The 15,719-nt window shown below is 40.6% G+C and overlaps 1 protein-coding gene across 1 annotated transcript in view; it reads left to right on the top strand.

Annotated features, from left to right (window-relative positions):
* EXPH5 (exophilin 5) overlaps positions 1–10,591 on the top strand; it is a 35,360-nt gene extending 24,769 nt beyond the window's left edge. The window contains exons 4-6 of the mRNA XM_054272055.1: positions 1,884–1,932; positions 3,571–3,697; positions 5,286–10,591. Of these exons, the coding sequence (XP_054128030.1) occupies positions 1,884–1,932; positions 3,571–3,697; positions 5,286–10,591 (5,482 nt within the window). The remainder of the gene's footprint in view (positions 1–1,883; positions 1,933–3,570; positions 3,698–5,285) is intronic.
* Positions 10,592–15,719: the final 5,128 nt, after the last annotated feature.

The following is a 15,719-nucleotide window of genomic DNA, read 5'->3' as shown; positions in this document are numbered from 1 at the left end:
GCATAGGGAAAATATTAAAATAACCTCGTCAGTGTAAGTTAGCAGGGAGAAAAATAGCGCAGGATGCAATGACCAGTTATTTCTGAGAGAACAGTGACAATAAAGACACAGATGAATTTAGAATAGTGCCACAGGTGCAAATGAAAATTTAAATTTTGCCTAGACTATCAGAAGACATTTCTAACTAACATGTCTACTTCACGTAGGTTCATTGCAAGGAGCAATTAATACAACATCAGGTGGGGAGAGCTTTGTGCTCTTGGGCTTTGCCAAAGAGTGGCTTTGCACAGTAAAGCTGAAGAAGAAAGCTTCTAACAAAGCTTTTGCATTTTTGTTATGCATATAAGTATAACTAAGGTAACTTGCTAAGCCACAGGATTTTACTGAACTTAATTTACAGGAAATCATTGTAAAAGCTCTGAAACCTAAGTTTCGTTCTTAATTTGTTTTAGAAGCATTAAAACACAACTTTATTTAAGTTTAAAGGAAAAGCTACGTACAGTTCTGGGCTCTGGTTCTGTAAACTTCATTCAAAGGGGGAGGTAACCCCCGATTTAATGGCTGTTTTTATTCAGAGCTACAAGGAAAAATTAGGAATTTTAGATTCAGACTGTCTAGCCAAATCCTAAGCCCGCTGAAGTCAACAGGCTTGTTTGGTTTCAGTTGGACCCCATGTCAGAGAGGAATCCTGGTTTTACAGTTCACAATTACAGAAGCAAAAACAAATTGCACCTTTCAACTGTTCTTCCCTGCCTGCAAGCACATTGCAAACAAATGACAAAGCACTTCAGGAGGAAAGGCTGGGCCACAAAGAACTTGCCAACAAGCCGGTTTATACTTGCTGTTGAAGCACAATAAAGTAGTCTACCTGAGCACAGGGAGGCTTTAAGAGCCTAAGAACAAGGTCATTCAAAAAGACTTTGAGACAAACAGGACTGAGCAGAACCATCTTTCCCTACTTCATTTTCTCCCAAGAATTAACTTCCTGGGAAAAAAACAGTTTCTGAGACGAGGAAGAATTGGCAATCAGCACAGGCTGAACAACATTTCCTTCGGGGCTTTTGAAGGGACTGGGTTTGCTTAGTTGTAAAACAAGGATCTGCAGACCTGAATAGACTCAGTGACGTCTAGTCCTGTTCTTGTTTCTTTCATTTATTTTGTATTTGTCTGCAAGTCACCCCATCAGACAGAGTACTTTTTATGTTCGGGGCTTCTTGGCTTGTTCCAACCACTGCATTACTCACGGACGCTCGAGCCAGTTCTCTGCCAAGCCCTTGCAGCCTTAAATAGCTTAGGAAAGCAGATGAGCCTTCTACCACGTCTTAAAAATTGGTAAATAAAGGCTGTTTTGGGTGAACAGCAGCAAGTTCCAAAGTTCACACCAAAACCAATCTGCTGTCTGTCTCTCCTCCTTTGCAGGGACAGAGCACAGCTCTGCATCTAAGTAGGGTGAAACGGAAGACAAAAACAATGGAATTGCAGATGCAAACCAGTCAGAACTTAACAAGTATATAACTGAAGTATGACTAGTACCTACTAAATTATAGTTGTTTGGAAAAAGAACAAATACCATCTTAGCATAATGCTGGATTAAAACAATTCTGTTGCAGACACTGAGATGTCAGTAGGTTGAGTTCATTTTTGGCTGTGCAGTTATGAAGTTTGCAAGCTGACAAGGCCAAACTGAATGGTACATTTTCCAAGCACTTTATTTTTGCAAGATATTGGCAGGGGGGAGGTAAGGATGAATTCTTCATAGAGCAAGTTTTTTTTCAGATGCTTCTCAATAGTTGTTAAAATGAGAAGCTGCTGGATATTTCCTACTTGATGAAATTACAGCAAGTTCCTTTTCAAAACCAACATTTAAATCCCTCTGCCTACAGATATGACAGTTCTGCTAGCCCACCCTCAAAAGTGGAAGAAATGGCAACGGTAAGTAGCTCATCAATTTCTTGTCTGCAATGTTTAAATACAGATTTTTCAAAAACTAGTCCCCTTGCTTTAACGTGCAACCATTTAAACATGCAATTATTTAATGTGTAGCTATTTAAAAATAGTATTCTTGCAGTTCTTGTTTTAAATTATGAGTAAAATGTCTTTGTTGTGAACTTGTTGTAGTAGACTGAGCTTTTCTGTTAAAATCCAAAGCTTTCCTAGCTAGGCCCTACATCTAGCTCTGCTGGATTTCAGTTCTCTCATAATGACAGAATAATTGCATGGATATTTTCCTAGGTCAGGACCTTCACATGTCTTGGCAACTGTAACCAACCTGTAAATAGAGCAAAACTCACACTAAATCATAATCTAGTATATTTACTTTGTTTCATTTCATTTGTACAAGGATGAAAAAGAGTAGCTGGCCTTTGACAGGCAGTAATCTAGAACCTTTTGTGCAACATTTCCATGCACAGAGTTACCATGTAAATGTAAATTTTGAAGTAGGAACTTTTTTTTTTTTTAATGTATGGATGGATGGTGGATGGATGGATGGATGGATGGATGGATGGATGGATGGATGGATGAATGGATGGATGGATGGATGGATGAATGTTCCATTTTATAAGCACAAGCTCATTTTAAGGATAAAACAGATATATTTCTGATGTAATTTAAGTGCATGCTGTTGAAATATCAGATTTTCTTCCAAGGATTATATTTTCTATCTTAATTATTTGACTACCCTGTATTACTAACATGTTTTTCCTCATCTTCAATTGGGTGGCATAACCACAGAGGGGACTAAGAAGGTATACAGTGTATAATCAAAGGCACAGAGGATGTAAACTGGCCACCTCCCTTCTCTCATATTTCAAAAACAAAGAGATAATCTATATTAATATATGACTGAGCAAAGATCTTATCAGGGAATCTTGTCTGTTATAGAAACATATTATATAAAGCTATATTATAGTTAGATGAGTAAAATAGTATAAATATGGCAAACAAAAAAAAAAGTAGTAGGGTGGGGGTTTTTTTGAAAAAAGAAGGAAGAGTTTCAGCTAAAATTATTCAGCAGTTAAACAATTGTCTGCACTTCCACCATCTGAAATAGTGACCTTCGTGAAATATGGGTGGGATAGAACCTCTCAGTTTAACATGTAATCAAAAAACAGATGGGAATAGGATGACATTTTCCCCACTTTTATCACTAAGTGCTGTCTTTCTATAAGAAAATGGACTGTAGTGTTAAGTTATTAAATCTTTGTTGGGAGGTCAGTGGGTGAATTTTAAAATACACTGGTCAAGGAAGAAGTGATTGTGGAAAACTAAATTGAGAGATACAATGCAATAAGGATGCATTAGGATAAATTAAGTAAACTATGCCCTTATCCAAAACATGCTATAGGATGAGGACAAGATGAGTAATTCTCCTTATTATATGTGTAGAACTCTATAAACTGCATGCAATTTTACAACCCTCAGTTGTGTATTTTAATAATACATTATTTAATGGACTGACAGAGCTTGCTCACCTCTGGAATTTGTGAGACGGGTTGTGATGTGATATGTGAAATGTGATTTGAACCCACATGTAGAACTGAAACCAGGTTACTTTACAATTTTTAACAGGCTGAAATGTGTAATTCCCCAATGTCAACTGAAACAAGTGGTCAATCTTTTGATACAAACCAAAATGAAACAGTGGAGAAAAGTACACTGGAATGGAATGAACAGCTAGAGAAGGAGATTTTCAGTGGTAAGTGTGTCCTTATTTTGGTATTGTTTGATAGTATTGTTACCAGAAGTTACTGTGGTTTGGGAGAATTTTCTGCAAAAGCACAGTTGTAAAAAATGGTTCATTTCTAGCAGAGTGGCTACTTTGTGTTGTCTTTGTCTGACAGCAGAATGTCTACTCCGACACTGATTTCAGGAGATGTCAGTGATCAATCACTCTTAGAGTGCATTTCCTCTCATACTGATATAGTTCAGAAGAATCCCATGTAACTGTGCACAGTTCTCTGCTGTTTCTGCCTGGAGCCCACACTGCACCCTTTAGATGAAGACATATGGTTATGTGAGAATTCTATCCGTTTCCTGCATGAATAATTTGGATCATGATGAATCATTGGGCCTGGTTTTATAAACTGTAAAGCCAGAAACCACAGAATCAAGAGGCATTATGGCATTCAGTTAGTTTTGTGGGAGCCTTTTTATACCCCCAGTCAAGAGTTTCAGGTTCTTTTTCAGCTTGGCTCATGTCCTCCCAATGGAAGACTCAGAAACAACTCATCTTGTTTCTTGTTCTAAGCTGGATTTCTCAGGAGTCTTCTATTTTGTGTGCTGAAGAGAAACTTATGAAGAATGGAGAATTTTAGTATCTTTGGATCACATTTTATTCCAACTATACATATTTATCAATGCTTTCTTAATGCTTTTGTAGTGTTAGCACAGGTCTGTAGTGACTGATCACTCAGTCTTATGTATTTAAGTGGATTAGGAACTTCTGTAACAAAATAATCATGTCCATTGTATATTATGTGTAATATTTTGAAAATAGCAGAATACAATTAGCAAAGGAAAAATGCTTTTGACAATAAAAATAGTTTCAATACATTGCTGTCAGTCTTCTGACTGAATATCTTGGTTAATTGAGCTACATAGTGTTTAATTCCATTTCATGAGGTTGCCTATATATGTTTATATAAATACATATTTGTTGCTAGATTGAATCACAGCTTCCTAACTATTTAATTACCCTTTCTTATGCAGAAAATGCCATTTTCAGTGCTCATACAATTCAGAAGAGAACTTATTTTATGAATGAAATAAACAGTGGACATGCCAGACTGCTGAATGTGCTTGTTTGATGGTTTGCAGGATTCTGTTTTCTTATAGTTATGTCATAACTGTGCTTTGTGAACAGAAAGGTCTGTGTTTGCCTAGTGAATTCTTTTCAAGGATTTTTTTGCTTACAGACTATATTTGGAAGGTTTACACACACACACACACACACACACACACACACACACACAAATACAGTGAGTGAGAACTCAGACTTCAAATTGTTTTGTTCTTCCTTTAAATAGCATTTAAGACTAACATTTACATAAAGAGCAGTCATGGAGGAGAACATTTTTTTTCTTATAGTCATAATGGGTGACTGCTGAAAAGTCCTAGGGAGGAAGAATGTGTGGTTTGGGAAGGGTTTTGAATGCTGAGAAGCTGACTCCTTCTAAAGCCAGTTCTGATTAATAATGTAGTACATGAAACTTTTTAACATAAGCAGTCAGAAGATTATTAAAGAAAACAAAACCAAGTATCTTTTTTTTTTTTTCCCTGTGCAGTTCTAAGTGATCTGGATGACCAGCTGGCCCAGGAACAAGCCCAAGACCCTTTGGACAGGATCATTTCTACAAGCAGTGCATCCAATGTCCAAAGTAGTAGCGCATTCCTTACTTCCAAGAGGCAGACTGTTGGCAGGGGGCAGCAGAGAAATGACTGGAGTGACATGCCTAGCACATTTTTCCCGGATGGAATGAGAACACTGCGGGCCAAAGATGAACACAAGATTTTCATCAGACCAAGGAAGTTACAGAGTGCCTATATAAACTGGCACCAAGCTGCCTTTCAGGAGGATTGCAGTTATGGTGATGCAGTGGAGGGGAACCCCCGTCTGCACCGCCGGAGGCTGTCCGCGGTGTCCTTCGGGCGGTCTTCCGAGGGCAGCTTATATCCCCCCTCCGTGACACACAACAGTGGATTTAGGCACAAGGCTTGTATGAACAGGGATACAGCTGGCAGGAGTTACTCTGTGTGTTCCCTTCGGAGATGCCCATCATCAGTATCTTCTGATCAGCTCTCAGCATCTAGTCTGCAGCATCCATTGGCAAGAGAGAGCAAGAATGGTTTTGTACCAAGGTTTGGTCGACAGAACCCAAAGAGAATTCCTCTGTCTTCCATTGTATGGAACAACACACCAGACTCTTCAGAACAAGCTCCAGAAACAATGTTTAGAACTCAATCACTGATGGAATTTCATGCTACAGACCATGGTAGATATCCCAGCTCTTTACAAGAAACTAAGAAATACCCAAGTTACCACTCAAAACAGCACTACAGAAGATCTATTTCAAGCAGCACTTGCTTTAGCAGAGTTAGTTGCCCTGACAAAGCTACTTCTCCATTGCCCTTTGATAACTGGGAAAACTATCCTGTATACAAATCAGAAAATAATCTCTCTAGATCCTTCTATAGAGACACCTCTTCTCATGGGAAGCTGTATGCAAACCAAAAAAATTCTTATGGAAGAAAAGACAGCTATCCTTCTTGGACTGATATTCCTCAGTGTTACAGCGATGATGTGTTTATTTCCCCTGATGCCAGCTTTGAAGCATTTATGGCTAATTTAAATGACCAGCAGTGGGCACATGCAAAGAATGCCAAGTTTGGTTCACAGCGCCTGCAGAATGATTTTCACATGTACTCTCCAGAAAATACAAGTATCAAAAGGATGACAAGAAGTGCAAACAGAAATTTTTCAGAATTCACTGAGGGCTGCCAGCCTTGGCTAAGTTGTACATCTTCTGTTTCTTCATCTGGTATCAGAACTGATGAGTCAGTCTTTCCCAATTCAAAGAACCAACCAGAACCTACAAGACTGAACAGGAATTCAGTTCTTGTTACCCAAAGGAGTACAAAGGCAGACTTTACACACCTGGAAAAGGCTGAAGGTGTGAAACAGGCAGATGAAGACACGCTGTTACCATCAGTTCCTCAACAAGCGGATACAAGCTACATCAACGCACAGAGTTTTTCCCCTAACAGCCCAGCTTCTACCATGTGGCAAAGAGATGTATCTCTCTATAGCACAATGACATCAAAGAGACAAGCCCAAGCCACTGCAAGAGGAGATACTGCAAAAATTTATACATCAAATGGTGATAAAAGAAATTTAGAAATGAAGGAAAATGATAGCCCACCCAATAGTGCGTTCAGTCAGCCTCCCTGTATTTTGCCAGCTGATGGGAGCAGGAAGGAACCTTTTCTTCCACGTCAGAAAGAATGGGAACATAATCTGCATTATGCAGCTCAAAGAGAGAGCAGCAAAGAGGATAGTTGGAGTGCAGAAGCCCTTAACAAAGCTACTCCAAAGAGACACTCCTCATTACTGAATGTTACTTCTGCACTATCCACTGAAAAATTAGCAAACTGTCAAGGCATGTTGTCCTGTCCTCCTGAGCTCTCGTGTAGTTTCTCACAAAACTCTCCCCAAGCACTTTCTCATAAAGACAATGCTAAATGCTTAGGAACACTAACTAGCTCTTCGGTAAATAGCACTGTTACTGAATCTCAAGCAGAAGGGGGGACAACAGCTGAAGTGAGTAGGACAAGTGTTAGCAAAGAGATTTCACAGAAAACACTTCAAAATGGAAGCACTTTATTTACTAAGGACTATAATGGACAATTCACTACTAGTTCCCCACGAAATGGAAATTCTGGAAATATTTATATGCGTGGGTTTGATGGAGAACCCAATACCTCTGAAAATAGTTTAAGTTATTTTTGCCTTGGAAAAGGAACTGAAAAAATGAGGAGTACTTCACCTTGTATCAGAAGGTTTCACAAGCAAGACAGCTCGCCAAGACATAGCAGTAGCTGTAGCATTACTGGCTCTCCTGGCAGAAACAGCTCCAGATCTTCTGACCCCCTTGTTATTTATTACACTTTGCCTAGAAAATCAGCCAGCATTGCTGGTAGTATTATGTCAGAGACGCCCATCTCTTTACCTAGAGAAAGCAGAGCAACATATGATTGTTTAAGGTCTGAAACTCTGCATAGAGCTGACACCTGTTATTCTAATCAAAGGGATGTGTCTTGTTTAGATGCAAAATGTTCCTTTCTAACATCAGCATCATTAGATGCTGCCACAACTAAAAAAGATTACCACAGTCCTTTAGGCAAAAATAGTAATGATTCAGTAAGTAGCAGTACATCAGTTGATCTGACAGACAGATGTAAACATCTAAGTAGAAGAGAATCCTCTGTGTTTTCAGATTATAAGGAAGGGGGAAATTTTTTGCAGAAATATAAAACCACAAGCACATTTACAGTTTGTGTTGATGAAGATCATGTCAAGTATCATGAACTAGTTTCAATTTATTACACACTACCACGGAGGCATTCAAAAACATTTTGTAGCCTCTTTAGAGATAATTCAGAGGATGCAGATTTACCTTGTCCCAAAGAGACTGCTCAGTCACCAAGAATACAAAACAAGAAAAATGAAGGTCATGTGAGTTTAGCAAATGTTTCTTTCCCTACTACTTCAGAAAAAGAGGTGTCTTCATATTCTCCTGACCAAGTATCTTCAGTTCTGGTCACACCTCAGAATTTAAGAACCGCTGTTGATAGTGAAGAAGAGAATTCTAATTTATCCCCTAGCTCTGAGAAGTCAGTGAGTGTGGTACCTAGCAGGAAAGATAATTCAGCATGTCTACCATTAGCAGAAAATGTACTTTCTGATGTGGTGACAAAAGAAATTTCTTTTGGTGGCCCACAATCCACTGCAATAGTGGCTAAGTCAGGTAAGGCCATTTCTGGTGCTTCAAGCAGCCAAAAGGCAGAAATACATATAAAAGAAAGGAAGGAAATTTTACAAAGAACCACACCACTAATGTCCACTTTATCTACCCCTCCCAAGCCAGCCAGACATTTAGAGAAGCCTTTATATTCTAATTCAACAAATAAAAATATTGTACAGAAGGGAAGCTCTGAAACTTGCTCTCAGCCCCCAAAAGTGAACAAGAAAAATCTGAACAGTTTATTCATCCGCTCCAAGGAGAAGAGTTCCCTTGGAAGGAGTGGTAGCAGAGAGCATGCTGATGTGCCATTGACTCCTGTGGAAGGTATGTACAGGGATAGTGCCCAAGTTAAACAGAGAGTAGATGTCCTACACCGAACCACCCCTCTGTGTAATAATAAATTTAGTGGACTGCAATTAAGGGCTGACAGTTCAAGAAAAAAAGAGAATGGTTCAAACTTTTGCAGCAAAGTGCTTCCAGAGTCTCCAAGCAAAGCATCTGAGGTAAGCACAGCTTCCAGTGCTGATCCATTTCTTCAGCTAGACAAAGTGGCTAGCACAGATGAAGTAAAGAATTCAAAAATTAAAAAAGAGCAAAACTCACAGAGTTCTCATATGGGTAAAGTTTACAGTGGTTTTCAGGAATCAGAGAGGCATATTGAGGGCAACCTGAACATTAAAGATAAAGTCTCCAGGGTTACACAAAATCAGAACACAACACAGAGTGCAGAAGAGGAGAACAAGCTTCTCTCTGACTGCACAAGAGACAAAGTCAAAGATCTAGAGAAAAGGAAAAACAGACCTTCAATTAAAAATAAATTGGCAGCTGTTTACAAAACAAGTCGTAAATTTTCAAGTAAAAATCTACCCCCCAAACCACACATAAGTAACATTTTTTCACAGAATGATGGAAGTGCTACTTCTTTAGAGGTCAACATGTCCCTTGACTCATTGATTTCAATGGATTCCCACCAGCCATTCCTGGAGTTGGACAATGACAATCAGAATTGCAGTCTGAACTCTGACAAGAATACTCCAAGACCAAGAACAGCTGATAATAAGACTGAAAATCAGAATGATCGCTCTTTGCTTGCTAACAGCAAAAGGAGGCCTTTTACAAGTTCATATACCCAGAAGGAAGCCATCAGTCCTCAAAAAACTGCAGTGAAAGTGGAAAATAGGCCAAGACTCACAACCCTATTTCCAGATAAATCCGTAACCACAAGAAATAAGAATTCCCACGTGCTTGATCTCGGGTTAGAAAGCAAAAGCCAGCCCATCTCCCCCAGTGCTACTACCTCATACCCACTGGATGAAGAGAAAGGAAGAGCTAGCAGTCATACCTGTGCTCCTCCCTTGCCACTTTTAAATGACAAAAACTCCAACACCTATGTAAATAGCTGCTTGCAGGCAAACACAAGTCCAGAGCAAAACCTGACTTCCCAGACAGTGCTTGGTCAGCATCAAAATACCTCTCAGCCTGCTGGCTTAGAAAACGCTAACCTCAATAGTTATCAGTTGTGCAAGAGCCGTGCAAAAAGTCAGCGAGAGCGTCACCTCTCTGAGGGCATCTGTGCTCGAGATTCCCTTGAGATCTCTGCCTCAGGAAGCAATATTCTACCCAAAGATGGCATACATGGGAAGAGATTTAAATCTTACTCAGAGCTGTTGTCTTGTGATGAGAATGAAAACTGGGCATCAGACAATGAGAAATGTTACAGCACCAGAAATTTAATGTATCCGTCTGTGGAATTTGGTATATTTGGCAAAGAGCAACAACTGGCTTTCCTGGAAAATATCAAGAGGTCACTCACAGAAGGGCGATTATGGAGACCATGTCTTCTGAATAACCCTGGTGCTTTCAGAGATACAGAGAGCTCTTCTATAAGCAGGGCTGAGCTCCTGAGCTCGAGTTCTGCTGGGAGCAAAATGTCATCAGCTGCCTCGTCCCCCCGAGAGCTGACTGATACCTACGGGGAAGACCCAGTCGCTTACTCGGACTCAGACAGTGATACCACCACTGATGATGAATATTACCTAGATGAGATAGATAAAGAATCAGAGCTATGAAGGGACTGTGGTACTAAAAGGGCACAATAGCGTGGTAGTTTCTGGGCTGGCAAAAACATGTCAAATATGCTGAGCCCATTCTTGTGCTGCTATAAACTGGTACAGCTTCCTTAGTTTCAAGGGAGTTAGTATGGTATACTAGCTGAGCATTTGACTTTTGTATTAAATGTGTGGCTTCACCTTTTGTGTTTCTCTCAGCAGGGAAAAAACAATGTTAAAAAATCTCTTCCCCAAATAATAGAAGGTAAACAACCGTGGAGCTTTGGGCAGTGTAAGCCTGGGGATGGCTTTCCTCTGAGTCAGCAAGCAGTGCTTAGGTTCCTGCCAGCTACACAGTGCTGGAATGGATAAATTCCAGCTTGAGCTGCTTTTTCTTACAGAACTTAAAGAAGTTCTGCAGAAACCCAAGAAGTTATTTTGATGATAATTTGTTGTTTCTCTGTTCTTCCTCATTATCGAGCATGATAATGCTAATCCTTCCCACTGAACAAATAGCCTCACAAAATGAAACCTCTTAAATCTTTACAGCGCATTCTGCATGAATGTTCTTTTTCTGCATTCCTGGGAAGCATAGCAACACTGTCCCTGGTGACATTTTTTCTGCTGTGCTGTTAAAGCAGATTCCACACCAGGACTTTCCAGCATTGCAAGAGCAGTGAGCAATGTGAGTTGCAGAGGTACTTCTAGTGTAGGAGAAAAAGCTCAAAACAGGGCACAGCCCTGAGAAACTGGCCAAAAGAAAGAAAGCTGAGCATGGAAATCTGCTTTCCAGACATGGAAGATTTATAACCAGCACTGCTTTGGTTACAGTTGACATGACTGGCCAGATTTCTGGTCTTAGAAACAGGTTAATTTGGATTAAAATACATACACTTTTAACAATTCAAAATATAAAAAGTTTTAGCTTGTTGGTTTCCTGTATTAACCTCATAGGTTCAATCTTCAGTTGTCCTAGTAGTGAGAAAATAACCAAAACAGATTGTGGGGTCCTAGAGTTCTGTAGCTGCCTCTGCTTGGCTGGTCTCAGGATGAGGCACCTGCAGCCACCGGGCTCCTCCAGGGCAGCAGCACCTGGGGCAGCCGGAGAGGGCACTTGGCTGGGGCACCACTGCACCGTACAGACTGGTGGCTTTTTACAGGCAAAGTAAATAAAACCAGTAAGAAAGGGCTCTTTGCCCTTTGTCAAATTACTACCCCCTTTTGGTATTTTTCAACTGTTCCTGCTGTGACCACAGTCTCTTTATCCTCTTAACTGAATGGGTGTAAACATGTTCCATTGGCCCTTCCTCACAACAATAATGTAATATTATTACTCAGTAGCCAAAACTTGTCCCTGGCCATAAAATTTCTAACTAAGCCTTGTTCTCTTTTTATGAAAAATCAGAAGTGGCCCACTGAGCCAAAAGATATATTTTAAAATAATTAGACATTTTCTTCTACTTTATTTCTAATTTCATATATGGTCTGAAATGATGGTCCATATTTTTATATGCTTTTTAATCCAATAAAATTTCTGTAGGACATAATTATATTTTTCTAACTTGAAAGACAGTATATCGGTATTTTGAAATAATACATTTTACACAAAACAAGCAATGCTTGTATCACTGACTACTCCACAAAAAACTAAAAGATGAAAATATTACAGTAGGTAAGAGGTATCCTTATTTTTTCATACTGTAAGCTTCGTTAAAGAAGTGGGTCTGTAGTTCAAATCTGTATCATTATATAAGTATCATTACTTTTTGCTGGGGTAATTTGTCTTTTGTTGTACATAGAAAGACTAACATAAACTGTATATTTATAGACAGAACTGATCTCTACCACATGCCTGTTTCACAAGGATAAAAGAATATGCTGACATAGGCAATGCTGGAAGGAGATGACTACTGTATAATTGCAGTCTTGTAAAAAGTGGTATTCTAAGGAGAGATTATGTTTTTCTGTAAATGTCTCTATTCTCTGTGTGTACAGGATTATGTAGAGTAAGACAGTAAAACCACCTGAGTATCTGTGCGGAATTTCTGTTGTTGTACATTTCTGCAAAATAAATTAATCCAAAAATTTGGGATACTAGCTACATAATGTAAAGAATAATAAAAGAAATGTGTACAAAGGAAGTAAATGGTCATACAGTTTTTCTTGACTAGATGTGGATGATTTAGAATATTTTTATTTGTAACTATTTTCTAACCATTCAACAGTAGTTGGATTAAGTGCTCACCTTGCAGATATATTTTTTTTTCATTTGCTATGCTGTGTATGACAGGAAATCAGGTGGCTTGATTTAATGTAAGCAAGCAAAAATTGCTTTTGATTGTAAATTAGTTGTGGAAGACTGCAGCCTGTTGAGGATCTGTAAACTAAAATTTACACTGAACAACAGTATTCTAACAGTGAACTGCATGAAAACAGGGAGAAATCTTTTGAATAGCATTCAGCTCCATTCAGTTTAGCAGAGCCCAATTTTGATACTCACTCTTCCAAGATTTTCTTTGGCAAAAATATATTCTATAAATATTGATAATTTACAGGATTTTTACATTCAAAACTATTTGTTTGAAATAAATTCTTCATTTACATGAAAAAATGTATTATTACTGTATTTGTTTTTCACATGCTGTGAATGCAGTAGACTGTTAAAAAAAAAAAATCCAGCATCTCAGTATGGTTGCCAACATCATCAGGGTGCTGATGGCCAACAAAGCCATGGATTGAGCAGGGCAGGCAGCCTTGGTCCATCTCACAGCTGTAGCCAGCAGTCACATCAGCTGCTGGGCTCAGGCAGGATGTGCTGCCTTCTCTTGTCCTGCCAGCTGATGAGGCTCCAGCACACATCTACTTTTCCATCCATGGTAGAACCTTTACAGTAGATATATTAGAGAGCCATATGCCTGCAACTTGCCTTGAGGTGCCAATACTCCATATAGGGGCCAAGGGTGGTGTTTGATGAGTAGTTTTACAAGGTGATGAGCTCCACGTGAAGATCCCTTCAGCTGCAATTAGGCCTGAGTGAAACCTGGCTGCCACGTGCAGTGTAAATGTGTGAGACTAATCACAGTCTTTCAGCCTTAATTACTACAGCCAGTACTTGTGGTACCTGAACAGTCCTTCAGCCCGGCTTCAGAAGGAAACACGGTTTATGAACTAAGGTGGTTTTTCTGTCTAGACCTCTGTCTACCCAGTAGGTCGTGCATGTACCTAGAAGATCTTTGAGCATTCTACCATCTTGATGACATTTGAAAGAAGGGATAGAAATGTCATGGTTTCATCAAAGGATATGTCAGGGTGGGTGTGACCTCAGAAGGTCTATGGTCCAGCCTCCTGCTCACAGCAGATTGGCTTCGAGGTCAGGGCTGGCTTTTTAAGGCTTCATCCATTTGAGGCTTGAAAATCTCTGAAAATGGAGACTGGACAGTCTCTCTGTGCCTTGGCCTATAACATGGACATGTTACAAGGTGACTATCACTTCTTTCAACTCATGCTAGTTGTCTTTCATCCTTCTGCCCTGCACCATATCATGATCTTCCTAGGGGGTCCTGTGAGGTCTACCCCCTCATTGAAGGTATCTCTTAACAGGCTTAACAAGTCCAGCTGCCCCAGTTTCTCCTCACAGGGCCGGTGCTCCAGCTCTGCCGTCTCAGTGGCTTCCCCTGGATTTGATCCAGTTTATTGATGTCTTGTACTGGGGAGCCCAAGGCTGGATGCAGGATCTAGATGTGGTCTAACAAGTACTGAGTGGAGGTGGATAATGACTCCCCTCGACCTCTGGCTCTGCCCTTGTTCCTTCACCCCACTGTTACTGCCATTGATGTCCCATGTCCCTCCATGCCCACCAGGATCCCCAGGGCCATTCCCTCAGAGCTGCTCCCAGCAGCTGCTCCCAGCCCATACCAGAACAGGGGTGGCTCCTTCCCAGGGACAGTGGCCCAAGAGCACCATCAGGCCCTGATCCCCCACCTCCTCAGGGCTCCCCCTGCTCTCTCTGCCCATGGACACCATTTCTGGCCAGCCTGGGGCTATCAGTCCCTGCCCCACTGATGGCATAGGTCATTGGTCTCCATCTCTCCTCTGCCCTCCCTGCTGAACCTGGCTCTATCTGCACGCTGACAACCCCAGGACAGGCAGCTATCCCAAAGTTGTGTCTGACCCCAATTCCCCTCACAGGGACTGATCCTGATCAGCAAATTGATGTCCCCACCTGACCTCAGCCCTGCCCTGTACCCTGCAATACTACACAAGTTTTCTCTCACCTGTTGGGAGTATCAGACACGGTATGTCAGTGGAGATCTGTGGCTATCTGAAGTGAAGAAATTGAAGAGACTAGAGACAAAAGCTAGGAGGAAACCAGACTTGATAATTTCCCCTTCAAAGAACCTGTTTTTCATGGTCTGTATGCACAGAGACTTGAAGTTCATGTTATTCAAAATCAGACAGAACTCATTTGTGCTCTCATTGCTTTGTATGTGAAAATCCAGGCTTGCCCAGAAGCTTGATTTAATTCTCCTACAGCCTTGTAAGCCCTCCCATCTACTCATACATTGAAATACTTCCTAGTAGCAGCAAATAGGAAAAACGATAAAACAACCTTAGGAGACAAATCATTGGAGTTTTACCCTCTTAACTTGCAACCCAACATTTTAAATCCATGAAATTGGTTGTTACATTTTCTAGAGGATAATACTGTGATCCCTTTTTCCCCCTCCCAAGCATCACAGCACGGATGAGGGCCACCAGCAGCATGTCACGCACAGACCTCAGGAGTGCCTGGGCATGGGTGCGTGTCTGAGCCTCCTCTCTGGGACAGGGAGCTGAGCCCAGTGACAGGGAACCGTGTGTCAGTGCATCCCAACAGGGTCCATGCTCTGTCCTTTGTTGTAAATGCAATTGCTATGGGAAATCTTAAAAACAGTGAGGAATTTTAAATTATGTCAGGTTTGGGGGGCTTTTTTTCCTTTTACAGCAATCCCTGTACATCAGCTGACACAAGGCAGTAACAATAAGCGATAGAGAAAGATGATTTTTTTCCTCTCTAAATTCCAGGCCAGCTGTTCAGCTGCCGGCTGAGTCGTATCCTAAACCACAGGTAACGTGTTCTTTGAGGGGGCCGACACACCCCCGATCACCT

The sequence above is a fragment of the Melozone crissalis genome, unplaced genomic scaffold (genome assembly GCF_028551555.1).
Source record: "Melozone crissalis strain CALT ecotype California unplaced genomic scaffold, PUWL_Pcris_2 ptg000013l_1, whole genome shotgun sequence".
Taxonomy (NCBI): domain Eukaryota; kingdom Metazoa; phylum Chordata; class Aves; order Passeriformes; family Passerellidae; genus Melozone; species Melozone crissalis.
The sequence above is the reverse complement of the archived record's forward strand: the minus strand, read 5'-3'. Positions and strand labels throughout refer to the sequence as shown.